Below are 18,029 nucleotides of genomic sequence, written 5' to 3' on the forward strand. Positions count from 1 at the left end.
TGTTTTATTCACTGATGTCTTCCCAGGACCTGGAACAGTCCTGGCACTTGGCAGGTATTCATTGAATATTTATTAAATTATTGAATCAATAAACCCTCACTGAATATATTCTCCTACCTATGTCTTGATAGTCATACTTTTTTATTTTTTATGATTCCATCATTGGGGCTTACGGTTCTTTTATTTTCCTTTTGTTTTCCATGGCATATGTGTTTCTTTTTCATCTAAATTCATCCCCACCCCCAAATATGTTATTATACTAGGTCATCCAATTTGAGTCTTATCTCACCACTCACCTTCCTTACTTTATACTCCTATTTAGTTTAAAACATGAAAAAGTTAGGGCTGGAAACTTTCTGATTCTATACGTGTATGAAATACTTTGCATATTATTATTGCTCTGCTAAACATGTACATTACTTTATATGATAGCAATATTCTACGACTCTGTTGTGTCCCCTGTTGGTAACATCACTTGGAAAAATAATGTGCAGACTTTATAATTGTTAAATACATTAAAATGTGCTGTTCAATATTTTCCTTTCATAATGATACGTTTTAGGAACCTATTTCATGTTAAATAAAATTGTAAATAATACTATGATGAATTAAGTACAGGCATAATTTTAATATTTTATTCTCTGAATTTAGGTACAAGTTATGGAAGAGAAATTAAAAGCAGCTAATATTCAAACCAGTGAATCAGAGACGAGGTTGTATAAAAAGTGTCAAGATCTGGAGACCCTAATACAGGAAAAAGATGACATCATCCAAAACTTGGAACTGCAACTTGAAGAGCAGGTTAGGAAGAATTTGATCATCAAACAGTTCTAAATATGTTCATTTATTTATGCATAATCACAAAGATTAAAAACAACGAGCCTAAACTTCTAAGTTTTGATCAGAAATCTTACTTATTTGGTCAACCCATTGGATCACATCACATTTATTGGCGAAAGATGCATGTAAAATGGCTTTCACCTTTAAGTCTTGGGTGATTCCAAGGCACTAACCCTTATTTACATGTGACAATGCTCTTTATCACTTGAAAACACTTGGTTATTGGCAGACATTTCTGTCTCTAAAATGTTTGAGATAAATCTTTGCTTTAGATTGTTAGGGTGTTGGAAATGTCGATGGAACATTATATCTTAAATATATGTTTGATGCTAATCTGTCTGCTTAGAAATGTGTGCATTGTTTCAAAACTGCTTTATTGAGATCAAGTATTTAGTTTGCTGTAAATTTTATTAGGAAAAATACTGCATTAGGGTTATTTACTTAAATCGTCATTCACCATTGCTTACATATGGCCACTATGAAATTGTTAAATATGTTAAATTGTTTATTTTCAGTAGTTTTATTTCTGTAGGAATCAGTATTTTATTAGATCTGTGGTTTTAAGCTTTTCATCACCCCTAGCCCCCACCGGCTGTGATTTTTACGATAGTCACATTCTCAGTAGTTTTGTGACCATAACCAGATTTTAAAGTTGGTAAATGCGAGCTAGAGGTTTTCAATCTACATTTTTTCTGAATCTTTAAAAGCTAGAGTTTGAGAAGAAACCAAGCCATGTCCCAGAGGAGATTCTGATTCTCTTCTCCATAACCTGGTTGACCCCCCCCCCCCCACTGTTATAAACCCTAGACCATTTCCAGAAATGGTTTACTTTTTTGATTAGCTCAGGGGATTGATTTCAGTATATGATCTTTCAGAGAAAGAGAATAGCAATTGTTAAAACTAGTAATATTTGTATATGCCTTTATGGTTTATGGTATCTGCGGGGCAGTTCTCATTTTCCCCTCTATTTGGTGATTTGAAGGTAGAAGTATTAACTTGGAAACAAGTTGAGTGGATTTGCCTTTTTAATTTATGATGTAACAGTTCCAGACCAGTGAGCTTATATTTGAACTAAACAAATTGCTAATGTTATTTCAGAAACAAATAAGGATACAAGAAGCTAAAATAATAGAAGAAAAAGCAGCTAAGATCAAAGAATGGGTAACAGTTAAGTTAAATGAGGTATTTATCGCTATATTTTGCCTTTTCTGTACTTTTACTTCTTTTAAATAGATAAGTCATCAGCGTATATAATTAGTTGAGTGAAACAAAATTCTGATCAGTTGGTGGTGCTGCTGTCTCTTGGTAAACATGAGATAGTTAGCTTTTAATGTTCGATGTATTTTTAACATGAAAAATACTGATAGGCTCATGGTAATCAGTGTAAGTAGCCGCTTTCTAGTTAGATAATTTTAGTTCTAATTAGATAACTATAGAACATATATGTATATCATAAAATTATGTGTTCAATATCTGAGAAGTATACATTGTTTAGTTTATATGGCAGATTAAATGTTGAAATAATGTGGTTTAAAATAATTTTATAGTGAAAAGGCATAGTGGGTAAAAACATTTAAAACTCTTAGTTCTGGAAAAAATGCACATTGAAGCCATAATTATCTAGGTTGATAACCTATTTTGATTCATATGATATTTGCTTATCAGTTCTTTTGTATTATGCTTATGTGTGATTAAGTATTAACACTTTCTAAATATTATACTTTACTAATATATTTTAAAAGTATTATTCCTGTATAGAAGAATACCATTATGTTCTTTTAGCTGGAATTGGAGAATCAGAATCTTCGTTTGATCAACCAAAACCAAACTGAAGAGATAAGAACAATACAGTCAAAACTACAAGGTATGAGTACTTTGACTGAGATAGCTTAATTGAATTTATTTGGCTATGTAGAATTTCACTACTGAGCACTTGAAACATGACTAGCACAACTAAGGACTGGCTTTTACATTTTATTGCATTTGAATTGATTTAAATTTAAATAACTGCATGTCCCTGTTAGCACAGGTAGACAGCGAATAACACAAAGGGGGTAATGCTGATTTCAATGTTTAATTTCAGGTCTGCTTAAAAATATTAGTCATGTTATTTTCTGTGTTCACTTGTGTCATGGTGATCAACAGTGATTGAAACTCTCACAACCTGACTATGTAGAGCAGATTTTTACAATATGCATAAATCCTTTGCATTTCCCAATGCTTAGGGTTACTTTCTTTTCAACTTCCACGCCGAGATGGGTGGCAGAGTTAGAGATAGAAGTTTACTTAATACGCTATTCTGGCTATAGCCACTCAAGTGTAACATGAAGCTGAAGAGGAGGGGAACCAGTGGGATTAGTAGACCAATATCCTAGAACAGTGGTTTTCATACATATTAAGCAAGAGAACCTCTCTTAAAATATTTTTTTTCTGTAGAATCTCAAGAGATAAAACAGGTAAAAGCAATTTTGGGTCCAGAATGCTGCAGACTTGGCCTCACTCATGCCTCTTCAGCCCGCCTCTAGGACTTTTTCACAAAGCCCTGGGTTTTGCAGAATGCAATGGAAGAATACTGGCATGGGCTTTGAAGTCCTTCTTAATGCACTGCAATTTAATAACTGTGTTAAAACTCCAGAATTTTTTTTTTAAAATCAGTAAAATGGTGATTGTTATAGTGCCTTCCTGGTTTCGTGGGGGTTTGTTGATTATAGAACACGAAATTATCTTGTCTACCGCATCATAGTACTCATTGCCATCATTTTGTAAAGGGAAAAAAGTCCTCTGTGCTACTCAATGCTTCTGACACCAGATGTGGGGCGTTTTTCCCACACCAAGCAATTTTTCGTATTTTAGAGGACACCAACTGGCTTTCCTACAAATTTAACTCAATTCTGACATTTACCTACGTGGCATTAGCGTCAGATTCCACAGACTAAGAGCTCAGTCCCACAAAATTATCCTATCCCCCTACTTAAGACACAGTCCCAAGTACAGATTGTCACTCCTGCTTCTGCCCAACTGGTTCTAAATTGGAGGTTCCCATGCCCCTCTCCTCGGGTTTGATAATTTGCTAGAGCGTCTCACAGAACACAGGCCAAAAGTTTACTTACTAGATTACTGGTTTATTACAAAGGATACAATTCAGGAACAGCCAAATGGAAGAGACCTGTAGGGCAACGTATAGGAAAAGGGGCACAGGACTTCCATGTCCACTCTGATTGAGACCTCCAAGTGTTCACCAACCTGGAAGCTCCCTGAACCCCATCCTTTTGGGTTTTTATGGAGGCTTCACTATACAGACATGATTATTTGATTAAATCATTGGCCTTTGGTGATTAATTCAGCACCAGTCCTTTTCCCTTTCCCTGGGGTCAGGGGTAGCAGGTAGAGGGTAAGCCTGAAATTTCCAACCCTCTGATCACTTGGTTGGTTCCCTGGCAATCAGCCCTCATCCTGAGGCTATCTAGCAGCTTTCTAAAAGTCTCCTCATTAACATAAACTCAGATTTGGTTTAAAGGGCTTGTTATGGAAACAAAAGACACCTTTATGGCTCTTAGTTAGGAAATTCCAAAGGTTTTAGAAGCTGTGTGCTAGGAACCATGGATGAAGACCAAAACACATTTCTTACATCACACATTTCCTCCACCTATATGATGAAAAACAGGTGTTCCTATAGTTTATCCAGAATTTCATATTTAGAATTAAAGTTTCAGGTCACTCTGATGTTTACCCTCATTGGAATAGACTGGATGTACTTAACCCACTCTGAAAAGGCTATTTTCCCTGATATTCTTAGCTTGCAGTTCTAGTTTTCATTGGCAGTCTCTTAGGTCATATATACTAAGGGGTATTGATCCTGGGAACCTAGGCTTGGACTGGAGAAAAATAGATAATCATATATGTAGCTGTAATGTAGTACAGTTTGTTCTTGAACATCTGCATGGGTTAGGGGTACTGACTCCTGCACTGTCAAAAATTCACATATAACTTTTGACTACCCCCACACTTAGGTTGTCCCTTAGTATCCATGGGGGATTGGTTCCAGGACCCTGTGCGGATACCCAGATCTGCAGATACTCAAGTTCCCTATGTGAAATGGTAGATCAATGAATACAGTCGGCCCTCTGCATCCAAGGACTCCCAACCACGGATGGAAAACAATACGGGTATTTACTGAAAAAATTCCACATATAAATGGACCCGTGTCCTTCAAACCCCTGTTGTTCCAGGGTCATCTGTCCTTTAAAAATATATATGCATGTACGTAATTATTAAACTATTGTGAATTAGTTCTGTGAGAGATAATCAACATGGAAATCATAAAACATACATCTGAAAGTATACACTATATAAAGATTTTTTTTCTTCTATCATACATAATTATCAGTTGCTATTTAACCCTTTGGTGCTCTCCCAGGGTTAAGAATTTAATTTGCTTGAAAACTTTCCTTTCTATCACTGGGATCTCCATGGTATTGATCTTATAAGCAGCAATGTTACAAGTCCTAGAAGATGAATTAAACCTATGATTCGGTACTTGCATAAACACTCCACTAACTTTTTAAATCCTCTATCTAGACGCTGCCGTTCCCTCCTTTTTTTCTCTGAAGTGATTAAGAAGTGGTTAAGGCTCTCCATACTGTGGTCACCATAGACCAAGCCCCTCCATCTGCTTTCTTATGAAAAGCATACTGAAAACTGAAAAAGCAAACATTGTTATGTGATCATGTGATATTTGCTCCAATGATGATCTAAATTTTCTTTGGTTGTCTTAACAACCAGAACCTTACTCCCACACAATCAAATTTTACCAGTGCTTGACTGGTTTTTACCAATCCTTGATTTTGCAAGAAGCTGTAACTTTCCAGTTGTTTATAATGTGTTGTTTTTTTTTAAATTTGTTTGAGTTTGTTTTTGTGTGAGAACTAACTACTTTTAAAGGGATTAGATTTTTTTCACTCTACAGTTAAAAATATTTTGAACATTCAAAAAACATAACCAGATTTTAAACATTGGCCTGCCATGCTAGACAGTGAGGATTCCATGTTACTATACATGCATAAATATGAACTTTATTTATGTAAGGTCCTTGACATAGGTCTTGGCAATGATTTTTTGAATCTGACACCAAAAGCAAAAGTAACAAAAGCAAAAATAAACAAGTGGGACTACATCAAACTAAAAAGCTTCTGTACAGCAAGGGAAACCATTAACAAAAAGAAAAAGAAACCTACTGAATGGGAGAAAGTATTTGCAAATCAAGTATCTGATAAAGGGCTAAAATTCAAAATATATAAAGAACTCATACAACTCAATAGCAAAAAAGTAAACAATCTGATTAAAAAATGGGCAGAGGATCTGAATAGATATTTTCCCAAGGAAGACATACAAATGACCAACAGGTACATGAAAAGATGCTCAATATCACACTAATCATCAGGGGGATGCAAATCAAAACCATGAGATATTACCTCACATCTGTCAGGCTATTATCCAAAAGTCAAGATGTAAGTATTAGCGAGGATGTGGAGAAAAGAGAACCCTTGTGTGCACTGTTGGTGGGAATGTAAATTGGTTCAGCTCCTGTGGAAAAGAGTATGGAGGGTCCTCAAAAAATTAAAAATATGATCCAGCATATTTCTTCTGGGTATTTATCTGAAGAAAATAAAAATACTAATTCAAAAAGAAATATGCACCCCCATGTTCATTGCAGCATTTACAATAGCCTAGATGTGGAAACAATTTAAATGTCCATCAATGGGTGAAGAGATAAGGAAGTTATGGTATATATGTGGAATATTATTCAGCCATAAAAAAGAATGAAATCTTGACATTTGCAACAACATGGATGGACCTCGAGGGCATTATGCTAAGTGAAGTAAGTCAGACAGAGGAAAACAAATACCATATGATCTCATATGTGGAATCTAAAAATAAATAAAATTTAAAAACCAAGTTCATAGATATAGAGAACAGATTACTGGTTGCAACAGGTCGTGGATAGGTGAATTGTTTTGTTTTTTTAGTTTAAATAAATTGAATAGTAGAAAAAAAATGATGACCTTTAGGATTTTCAGGCTTTCTTTCTGGAATAAGGAGTGATTTGTCCAAGTTTTTATGTGCTTTGGTTCTGTGTGTAACAAACTTTTAGGAAAACTTCAAACCTTGATTAATGATCTTGCAGAAGTTCAAGGGAAGAAATCATGCAGTGTTTCCACACCAAAGCTTTCAGAAGGCCAGCGCCTCAGCAGCTTGACCTTTGGCTGTTTTCTATCTCGAGCAAGGAGCCCTCCTCAAGTAGTAAAATCTGAGGAAATGAGCAAGATACCATCTAAAGAACCTGAGTTCACTGAAGGAAAAGACACAGAAGGTATTTATGGACTACAAGAATTTGCTTTGACATTTTTTTAAAAGGAAAAAGCCATTTGCTACGATTAATCCGTATGTAGCTTAATTTTCCTTTTTTAAAATTTTTTATTCTTCCATCACTCAAAAGGGTAAATATACAAAATCTATCTGGATGGTTCATCCTAGGTTCCTTATTTTTTTTTCTTGCAACTTCATGTCTTACGAGAATATTTCTAAAGAGTAATATAGCATTTCACTTTCTGTATCTAGTTATTTTTGTATGTTTTATGAGAGTCTTTGCCAGTGATACAGAGGAGAAACTGATTTCCTCTCTCAGTACTTTTTCCTGAATTAGGTAGCAGTGATATGTACAATTAAAAGTTTATAGTTGTACCTACAAGGTAATTGTTTTAACTTTAGTGTTTCAGATTAGAATTATGAACTTTCTATTATTTACTTAAAATATTAAAAATTACCTAATATTAAATATAACATTGAAAACCGATAAAGAAAAAGAACACTAGGGGACAATTTCATAACTGCTTTGATTTTCCCTTTATTGCTTCATAGAGGAAAATATTTACCTAGATGTTCAAACCCTGGACCCGTGTCCAGATTTCTACCCTTCTTTTAGTCTTAAGGCCCCTCTAAATTTTGCTTTGTTGTGCAGTTGCTGGCTTTGCCACATAGTATGACCTCTCCCAAGTATTTTATTGAGGCTCAATTTTGTATCTTCTCTCTTTTCAGTTCCCGATTCCTTCCTCCAAAGGAGAAAAATTATAGCCCTAAAAGTCTATGCTTGATTATGAAATTCTGAAAACTACATAATGTTTTTCCAATCAGAAGGCTCCTTTGCTACTCCCTTTTATGCTGTTACTTGCATTTTTTTTTTTTAATGAGAAGTCATTTTAATTCCCTTCTCACTTTTTAGCAGTCAGTTGAGTATAACAGTACAGCTGAGGTTGCCTGTACTGAAGTTCTTGCTCATTTGCAAATTTACCAAATTGCCTGATACCAAATTGTAGAGTTTGTTTAGTCTCTGCTTTCTTAGTTATGAAGATCATATCTATGTTTTTATGTTTTCAAAGTTCCTTTTGTACTCTTCAATCTGAATTTTTAGTTCACTGTTTCTGCAACCAATGGTTTATTCTGTTAATTATGTTATAAACAAAAATAAGCCATATCTAGACATTTTTAAAAGAAAGTTATTCTTATTATATAAACACATTTTGTAGTTATGATTAAACCAAAAGTAGAGAAAAGAAAGCTTTTCTGTTTTCTCAGTGGTTTTGCATTTTTCAAGTATTGAAGTTTGTGAACAAAGTTTGTTTTTTAACTATAGCTTTATATTTATGTTTACATTTACTTATGATAATTTTGAAATTTAGTTGAAAGAAGATTGTCATTTTCTTTGCTTCTAAAATAGAATTAATGTTCTTTTTTTTTAGTAGCTGCTTTCTTTGATAGTCAGCATTGCCCGTTTTCACATTTGGCTTCTTTTATTATGTCTCTTTAGACTATTGTCATTTTTTTCCCCCAATATATTTATTTGTAAAAAGCAGTTTAATTTTGATACTATTCTATTGAAGTGTTAGGTCTCCATGTTTTACATAATGTTTATAGTTACCAAAGTTGGGTTTAAAAAAGACATACAACTACAAAAAGATAATGTAAATTAACTATTCTTACGAAAATTCCAGTTTTCACAATGTAGTTACATAAAGCTAAATGTACAGAAAGATTATATTATTAAAGGCAACATGCCACTATGATGTATGCTTTTCTAGAAATGGAAATTCCAGAAAAGTCTGTCGATAACCAAATTCAAGGAAACCACCAAGGTCAGAGAATGTTGTGTCAAACCCCTTGTGTCTCAGACCAGAATCAGAAAACAAGAACAAGCTGTGTAACAGATGGTGGCATATCCCAGAATTCTGGGGCTCCGGTGAGTGACTGGAGCTCTGATGAGGAAGACGGGAGCAAAGGAAGATCCAAGTCCAGGTATACGTCCACCCTTTCAAGTCACACCTCAGAGGAAGGGGTCCAGTGTAGCAGAATGGGCAGTGAGACGTATTTGACAGCATCTGACGACAGCAGTTCTATATTTGAAGAAGAGACTTTTGGCATCAAGAGACCAGAGCACAAGAAGTTGTATTCTTGGCAACAGGAAGCACAATGGAAAGCTCAGAATAGTCCTCTCGGAAAGGGAAACTGTGAATCAAGGAAAAAGGAGCATGATAGTTCCTCAGATGAACTGAATAAAAAATTTCAGTCTCAGAGACTGGATTATTCATCTTCATCGAGTGAGGCCAACACCCCAAGCCCTATTTTGACCCCAGCTTTGACGCCAAAGCATCCGAACCTACTCCCTGGAAAAGGAACACAACTAGTGCCTTCATCAAACCTGCCACCCCCAAAGTTAAGGATTCCTAATGTTTTCAGTATAAGTGTAGCCCTGGCCAAAAGACACTTAAGCCAGCCACAGTTAAGTTCCGATAGGATGTTTGGTACAAACAGAAATGCCATCAGCATGATCCGACCACTGAGACCTCAGGAAACAGATCTTGATCTAGTTGATGGCGACAGTACAGAAATTTTGGAGAATATGGACACCAGTTGTGATGATGGATTGTTCTCCTATGACTCTCTGGAATCCCCGTGTTCAGACGACCAGGAAACCTGTGACTCAGCAAAGAAGGCGGCATGTAGCAAACCTCCAACTCCTCCGCTGCACCGTTTTCCCTCCTGGGTAAATTATATTGCTGTGTGCGATACATGCATACTAGTTTTTTGCTAAACACTCATTTTCAGGTTTTACTTTACTTCTTTTCCTGTTTCTTTTCAAATCCAGCTTTGTTCTGACAATGCCCAGTTTTCAGAATTTCCCCTTCTCTTTCCCACTGAGTTCTGAATCAATTGAGAAATAAGACAAGGATAAGACAGATGAGAGATCAAAATATTATTGTTATTACTGATAAAACTGATTTTAGAGAATTGGTGGCATACACAGGTAGCACTGGACCACCACAGGTTTCTGTCGGTGAGTCCCTAACCCTCTAAAATGTACAACCTAGAGGAAAAATAAATGGTTGTTTCCTGCATGCAGCTACTTGTCAAGAGAAAGGACAAAGGAAGATGCTGAGCTCTGCATGTCCAGTTTCTCCTTCTAAGCTTACCAATCACATTAAGCCACTCTTCCACCTTGGGGAGGAGAGAGTGAATGGTTGGAGAGCGATCGGGAGTGTTCAATAACTGGAGCTCCCTCCATGTGGAAGGAAACATCAGGAGTGGGGAAGAAAGGTTCCTCCTAACTGTGTAATACTTTCGGGTGAATTCTTGACCAGGACACTTAACTCTGGTAGGTCATTGGTTTTTTTCAACTCAATCATTTACTTGATTGGCTTTAAGAGAAATTTAATTTTACTCTTGATGAGCTTATAACTCCACTGTTTTAACTGAATGCATTTTCGTATATATCCAGAATAGATTGAAATTTCTTCCATTGAAACATTAACCATTAGTACAATAATTACCCCATCAATTTTGTGATTCTTCTTAGGAATCACAAGATTTAAAAAAAAAAAAAAAATCTTCCTGTATTTGAAACCAAGTGGAATAGTGGAATAATCTGTTTTGTAGATTTAAGTTTTCCTTCACATATTGACATAATTTAACCTTTGGCCTCCAGAGAAACATTTGGGTTGCAGGATTTTTTGGTTTTCAGGATCATCTTCTGCTATTATTATTTTTATTTAGAGACCAATGCAATTTTAAGCAAAGTAAGGCAACCATATTTTCCTAGTATAAATTCAGACCTTAAGACGTGTCTGCTCTTATTTACTTTCAGAAGAGTATTTTCTTGCAGTGTCCACATGAAACCGTCCACAGTTTATTACTAAATTCTGGATATTTTTTTAAAAGTGGATGTTACTGGCATGCGAACCTCTGGAATTCCAATTATGTTACCCTTTAGGCAGCGAGGAGTTGAAATTTTTGCTTCTTTTATTATGTTGAGATTTTCAAAGATTTAGGGTATGCTTTTAAGTTTGTTTTAGTTGGCAAACCATTTTACTACTTTTTTGCCTTTCTCGTTTCTCCTCATCTTCTGAAGCTATTCAGTCCTGAAAAACTACTATTGCTTTTCGAAAACCTTTTAGCAGACTGGCCAAGTTTGAGGTTTTATTTCTGTTTATTGGGTATTTTCAGGTTTCAAGGAAAAGAGATGTATTTGAGTTACCTCAATTTATGAGAGTTTATTTTAAGGATTTTTAAGAGTTTAAGACATAGTCTGTCTTTATTGAACTTGAATATCACTCAAAATACAATAATCACTCTAGTGGGATGACATGTGATGATTCAGCTCTTTCAAAACAGGTGACACCCATTGGCCCTGGTCCAGGGGCTCAGCTTGTCTTCCTCACCTGTCTCCAGCGACTCTCTGCTTCTCTCGCTACTGCTAAGTACTCTCCTCCACTCTCTCATGGCTTCTAACTGCCTCACAACTCCTGCTTACTGCCTTATTTTCGTATGTTTTTCTGTTCTGCACACTCTGCTGTATGTCTCTCTTGAGTGTATCTCACAATCACACTATCAAAGAAACTGCATCTGAATCATTGTCAGACACTCTTCCATCTAAAATGGTTCAGGTAGTTAGAGACCTCATGCCCATTACCTCACAGGCCACTGGCTAGCACAGTCCTGAACAGGACTGCCTCAGTTGTCCATGTGCCCTGGTCCAGACACCTGCGTCCAGATTAAATGCATTACAAAGTTCAGGACATGGTGATCTGTGCATTAGAACAATCTGGAGTCCCTTTTCTCGTAGGGGGAAGGCCTGATAGCCTTTTTAGTACTCATTTCAGAGATCTCTTTTAGAGAGGAAGAGGAAGCAAAATAACAGCCTACTTTTGGAACAAGATAATTATTATAAATATTATTGCAATTCTCAAATTGACCTCAGGTATTTCTTCTACTTCATTGAAATATGAGTGATAGCAATTTAATGCTCCTCTCTCTGTGATTTCTGACACTAAGTTTTTTATTTCTCTTTTCTTCAAACATATTCTAGAATGGTAGACTAATAAAGGTGGTGTGTATGTATAGTCAGTGATTGTGAATAAACTTTCCCTTACTTTTTTTCCTATTTCTTTAAAAAATTTAAAATACTAAGCAAAAATTTGGGAACAAAAGTAAATAATGGAATGACTAATGGATGGAAAAAACTTGTGCAGTGCTATTCAGTGGCATATTTTAGTTGACAGTTTTATAATAATGTTGTATTCTAGTGAATATTAAGTGAAGAACAAATGAAAAACATGTGTATTGAAAGTAATCATTCTTTGCTTTAAATATCCAGTTTAAATCTTTTTTTTACATTAGGAAAGCAGAATTTATGCTGTAGCCAAATCAGGCATTCGAATGTCTGAAGCCTTCAATATGGAGAATGTTAATAAAAGTAAGTGAATTTGCATGCTACAATATAGATGAACCTTGAGGACATTATGCTAAGTGAAATAAGCAGTCACAGAAACACAAATACTGTATGATTCCACTTATATGAGGTATCTAAAGTAGTCAAATTCTTAGAAACAAAAAGTAGAATGGTGGTTACTAGTGGCTGGGGGAAGCGGTGAAAAGGGAGTAGTTGTTTAAGGGGCATACAGTTTCAGATTTGCATGGTAAGAAAAGTTCTGGAGATCTGATTCACAACCCTGTGAATATATTTAACACTAACCGAACTGTGCACTTAAAAATGGTTAAGATGGTAAATTTTATGTTATGTGGGTTTTTTTACTACAATAAAAATGTTTTTAAAAAATAAGTGATTTTGTACTGCCATTTCACTAGCCAGGAACTTCCTAAATATCTAAAGTAATTGGAATAAATAGAATTATGTAAACTTTTAGAAAATTATTTCTAGGATTGCTGATTTATATTTTTAACTTGAAATTCATGTTACTCAGTATAGGGGCACATATACATTCAACTCTCACATAGAGAGTACTTCATTATGTTTTTACCTGAAAAATGCTAAAGCAAAGAAACTACGGCGTTTCAGCTGTTTAAAGTAAAATCATTGGTCTCTATGTCCTCTTTTCCCAGAGTTTAAAATGCATTCCTCCTTTCCTTCTTTAAGAAATTATTATAGTGGCAAGGCATGCCCATTATAAAAAATAAAACCAAACAACAGAGAACTGTCTGGAATAAAAAGAGAAATTTTCCTGTGGTTCCTTTTCCTATCCTACTATCCCCTTCCCTATCCTACCACTAATTCATATCTCAGAGGTAACCACTGATGTTCTATTTCTTTCCAGCTGTCTCATGTTCTTACCATTTGGGAAATTACATTTAACCTTTCAATATAAGGTACACCTGATAAAGGCTGATGATATTTTAACACCATATCAATAATAGGACTATGAGTGGTCAGAGACTATCTTCATTGGGTACTGTGCACTGAACCAGTCAGTTGGTATTTATACTTATTTCTGCCCAGTCTGAGCTGGATGGAGATGCCATAGAAATTAGAGCTCTGATCCTTACTCCCAAATTGCTTACAGTCTGGTTAGGGAACTAGCACACGTGAGGAAATAATGAACCATGGAAGAGTGTGTACTCCTATAATTAAATCCGCAAATGCCATAATTCTTAAAGTAGACTATGTAACAAATAGTTGTGTATTGATCCCATTTATCTTTTAATTGGAAATTTTGTTAATTCACATTCATAAGAAAAAGACACAAGTGCTGGTTAGAAAATATTTTTTACCAAGTCATTTTGTTTTCTGTTTCAGATTCAATTGCAGTGCTTTCCTATACCACATCAGGACTTTATACATCTCTGATATACAAGAATATGACAACCCCAGTGTATACAACTTTGAAGGGGGTAACTCATTATTGTCAATGTTAAACATGTGGTTTTCTTCATGATGGATCAAGAACACTGTTGGTTCAAGCTCCAGATTCCATTCTTGTCACTTTACACAGATTCTCCCTTTCTAGGGAGGGAGGTTTAGAAGTGCACACTAATATATCATGAAAAGAGAAGAAATGGAAAGATCTGGAGAAGATATTTATTCTTATCAGAGGTCTGAGTCCATTTTTGTTATGTCCCGTGTGACACTCAACCCCCCTCCGTGGCTGTTAATTGTTTAAAGGAAGCATATGATTAATGATGTAATGAAAACTTCTACTTTAGAAAGATCTTTTTATCACTGCCTGGGTTCCCTTCCCTAGCTCAAAGTACCTAATTAAAATAAGTATCGTCAGGTATTCGCGGCCTTATGTTTTTAGGAATCTTTGATAACTGGCAAGTGCCTTGCTAATTTGAATTTGGGACTTAGCAACATGACTGGTAATGGCAAAATATGTTATTGTATTCCTTTAAAAAAATCTTATTGTATGATGTCGTCTGGTAAAACATTCTATATCTAAAGACAGAAGTGACGTTAGAGATGTACACAGGAAGGCTATTCTACTTTTCTTTAGAAGGCAACCCAAATAAGCAGCAGCCCGTTCTTGGATGACTCGTCAGGGTCAGAGGAAGAAGGTAGTTCCAGGTCAAGCTCCCGGACTTCCGAGTCAGACACGCGCAGTCGGAGTGGGCCAGGCAGCCCCAGAGCCATGAAACGAGGTGAGGGAAAGTCTCAGGCATACAGACAACTCCAAATAATTCGGAATATGGAATAGGAATTTCATCTCCATAATAGGATTTAAAAAAAAAAAAATCTAAAGTACTTGTTCCAAACCACAGTGAAAAGAGAATTCGCCCAGGACTAAGACACTTATATGCTCTTTGGGATTCCTGATAAGCCATGGACTCTTTGTTGTTTAACCTTATCTTGTCTATAAAAGAGAGATCACTTTATTATGGGAATAAAATGAGGTACCTGGCTAACATGAAGTTTGTCTTTTATAGTTCCTGTGTAGCATTTTGGATAATTTATGGGATAGACTTATTTCAGCTAAATTTGTTCCACTGCTAAATGGCAGAAAATACATCGAAAATTTTGGAGGGTAGTCTGATAGTAAGATGGAAACCAATAAAAAATTTACTCTGAATATGTTTATGGTTTTTAGTGGACTTTGAAGAACTTTTTGGCATAAGTAGAGATTACAAAGAGATCTCTTCACCCTAAAGTGATGTCTGTATTTACAAAAGCCTTTAGTGCATCATGATATGTCTGTAGATTTTCAAACTGTGTTCCCTGGAACCCCTAGGCACTCCCAAATCCCTCAGCTTCAACTGGAGCTGTTCACCTTTCATAGATTTAGTATTTTGGGCTTCCAATGGTTTCTGCTCTTACCTTGACCCCCAATAGCTAGAATCAAGTTATATCACACTTTTGCTCAAAACACCACAAGGACTCATAATGGCGAGAAGGTGCTACATGGTACTTTTATGTCTTTCCTTATCTTCTTTTTCCTCCTCCTTTACTCAGCGCTGGCCACTCTGCTGTTGCTAGAACATCCCAGGGGTGCTTTTATTTCAGGCCCTTTGCCCTCGACTTGGTTGTTTCCTCTACTTGGTATCCTTCACCCAGATGTCTAGATGGCTAACTCCCAAAAACCTTCAGCGGTTTGTGCAAACACTGCCTTCTCCCTGAGATCTACCCTGACCAACCATCCACATGCAGTCCTTTGCTCTCCTCCAACCGCTGGATTTTTAAAATTCTCTTCAGTCTGCTCTGTGTGTTATTCTCACACACACTTACTGCCTGGTTTTTGTCTATCTCCCCTGATTAAAATCTATGTTCCATGAGGGCAGAAATTTTTCTGTTTTGTTGTCTGTTCTATTCCTAGCACCTAGGATAGTGCCTAATACACTGGCCCTGGGGCTGGGAACATTCATGGAGACTATGGCATATACTTTATATATGTAAAAATGACTATGCTTGTAATCGTCCTTGGAGAGTTGCATGATAGTCCTTACCCTTTAGTTCTGTTTTCTGTTTTAAAAGTTCTTCATGGCCAAAAGCATGAGAATAAATCTGGTGCGGGAAGGTTTATGATATAGGAATAGCTGTATTCCTTAGATTTCACAGCTGGCTTTTGGACCACCCAATTACTAAATATTGACCTGATTTATTTCTTTGTTCATCCAGGTGTGTCTCTCTCTTCTGTGGCTTCTGAAAGTGATTATGCTATTCCTCCAGATGCTTACTCCACAGACACAGAATACTCACAGCCAGAGCAGAAGCTCCCTAAAACTTGCTCGTCTTCCAGTGATAATGGGAAAAATGTAAACACTGCATCAGGTTTTTTAAAAAATAAACAAACCAACAAGCAAACATTAATGAATCCATTAGTTTGAGCCTCCAAAAGGAAACTTAAATAATTTTTTAAATCTCTTTTTAATTAGGAGCCACTGGAAAAATCTGGCTATTTATTAAAAATGAGTGGTAGAGTCAAGACTTGGAAACGGAGGTGGTTTGTTCTTAAAGGTGGTGAATTACTTTACTACAAATCTCCGGTGAGTGGAAAGTGCTTACTATTTAGAACTGAATTCGTCAAACTAGAAATCAAACTCCTGACTGATTTTCTTCCCTGTAATGCAATTAATTATGCAAAGCATTTCTTATTGCTACTATTATAGGTAATCATGTTGCATTTGGTTTTCTTCCTTTTATACAGAGTGATGTAATTAGAAAACCCCAGGGCCATATTGAACTTAGTGCATCCTGCAGTATTTTAAGAGGAGATAACAAACAAACAGTTCAGGTACTTTAAAAAAAACAAACAAACTGTTTTTGTTTTTGTTTTTTTTTATCATGCAAAATTAAATTTTCAATTATCCAAGGTGACAGAGAGGAGATTGGATGAGTCAGTGTTTCATTAACTTTGGGTTAAGTTTAATGCTCAAAAATGTGTGAAACCTGAGGACTTCTTAGTGAAAACTATGATATAAGCTACGTTTGTGTTGAGTAACTCCCTACTACATTCCTTTTCCCTTTATCTCTTACACTATTGTTTCCCTGTACTTAATTATGTATTCTCAGCTCTCAAACTGTCTAGCTATTTTAGGGGAATTCCCAGTATGATGTTAGTAGTTTAATGTGCTATTAAATTCAGGAGGGTTTGCATTTTAACACAGAACCAGAAAATGGCAGTTCTATAAACTACAGATGCTATAACATGTAAATGGGAAAGATATTGGTGAGCAGAGGGGCTGTACTATAATAGTTTCCACCAGGTCACACCATAGAGGTAGCTGCTGCCCATTTCACTCACACATAGGCTAGTCTTTCCAGAAACCTGTTAAATTTAAAAATGCAGGCTGCTGAGATAGTTTGGTATATGTGATTAAGTTATTTAATTATCTGAAGTGGTTAAAATATGCTAAATTACTTACGGAATCATTTATTTAAAACCTGGGAGTCAAGATGTATTACTCCTTAACATGTTTTTTCCATGTTAAGTAGTAATGTTTGAAGAATTGACAAGGAAATGCTAATAATCCTCAACCTTCAGAGTTTGCTTCCCTATGTCTTTCTCATCCCATTCTAGTTGACCACTGAAAAACACACCTACTATCTGACTGCAGATTCTCCCAATATATTGGAGGAATGGATTAAGGTGTTACAGAATGTTCTTCGAGTGCAAGCTGCTAACCCACTTTTCCTGCAGCCTGAGGGCAAACCAGCGGTGAAGGGACTGCTCACTAAGGTAGGGATTTTATGCAGATAGCAGTGTCCCAGGCAATGGAATTAGCCCCACTGCTCATGAAAAGTGGGTGTCAGAGAATATAGATACTGAATATTTATATCATCTTGGAGTGTTTTAAATATGATACCAAAGACCAAAACCATAAAGAGGAAAAATGACAAGTTTGACTACTAT

At 35.9% G+C, this 18,029-nt stretch overlaps 1 protein-coding gene across 6 annotated transcripts in view; it reads left to right on the forward strand.

Moving 5' to 3' along the window:
- Positions 1–18,029, forward strand: part of PLEKHH2 (pleckstrin homology, MyTH4 and FERM domain containing H2) — a 91,972-nt gene that overhangs the window by 26,617 nt on the left and 47,326 nt on the right. For 3 of the 6 annotated variants that reach the window (XR_012496328.1, XM_074331932.1, XM_074331933.1), the window contains exons 4-15: positions 652–801; positions 1,939–2,022; positions 2,623–2,704; positions 6,992–7,210; positions 8,976–9,937; positions 12,568–12,643; positions 13,982–14,076; positions 14,679–14,823; positions 16,295–16,431; positions 16,552–16,662; positions 16,824–16,910; positions 17,697–17,855. Coding sequence is in view for 5 of the 6 variants with exons in the window: in XM_074331932.1 (XP_074188033.1) it covers positions 652–801; positions 1,939–2,022; positions 2,623–2,704; positions 6,992–7,210; positions 8,976–9,937; positions 12,568–12,643; positions 13,982–14,076; positions 14,679–14,823; positions 16,295–16,431; positions 16,552–16,662; positions 16,824–16,910; positions 17,697–17,855 (2,307 nt within the window). In the remaining variant the exon portion in view is untranslated. The remainder of the gene's footprint in view (positions 1–651; positions 802–1,938; positions 2,023–2,622; positions 2,705–6,991; positions 7,211–8,975; positions 9,938–12,567; positions 12,644–13,981; positions 14,077–14,678; positions 14,824–16,294; positions 16,432–16,551; positions 16,663–16,823; positions 16,911–17,696; positions 17,856–18,029) is intronic. The other 3 variants (XM_019748641.2, XM_074331934.1, XM_019748643.2) reach the window with 3 other exon arrangements.

Source organism: Rhinolophus sinicus, linkage group LG05 (assembly GCF_036562045.2).
Source record: "Rhinolophus sinicus isolate RSC01 linkage group LG05, ASM3656204v1, whole genome shotgun sequence".
Classification (NCBI taxonomy): domain Eukaryota; kingdom Metazoa; phylum Chordata; class Mammalia; order Chiroptera; family Rhinolophidae; genus Rhinolophus; species Rhinolophus sinicus.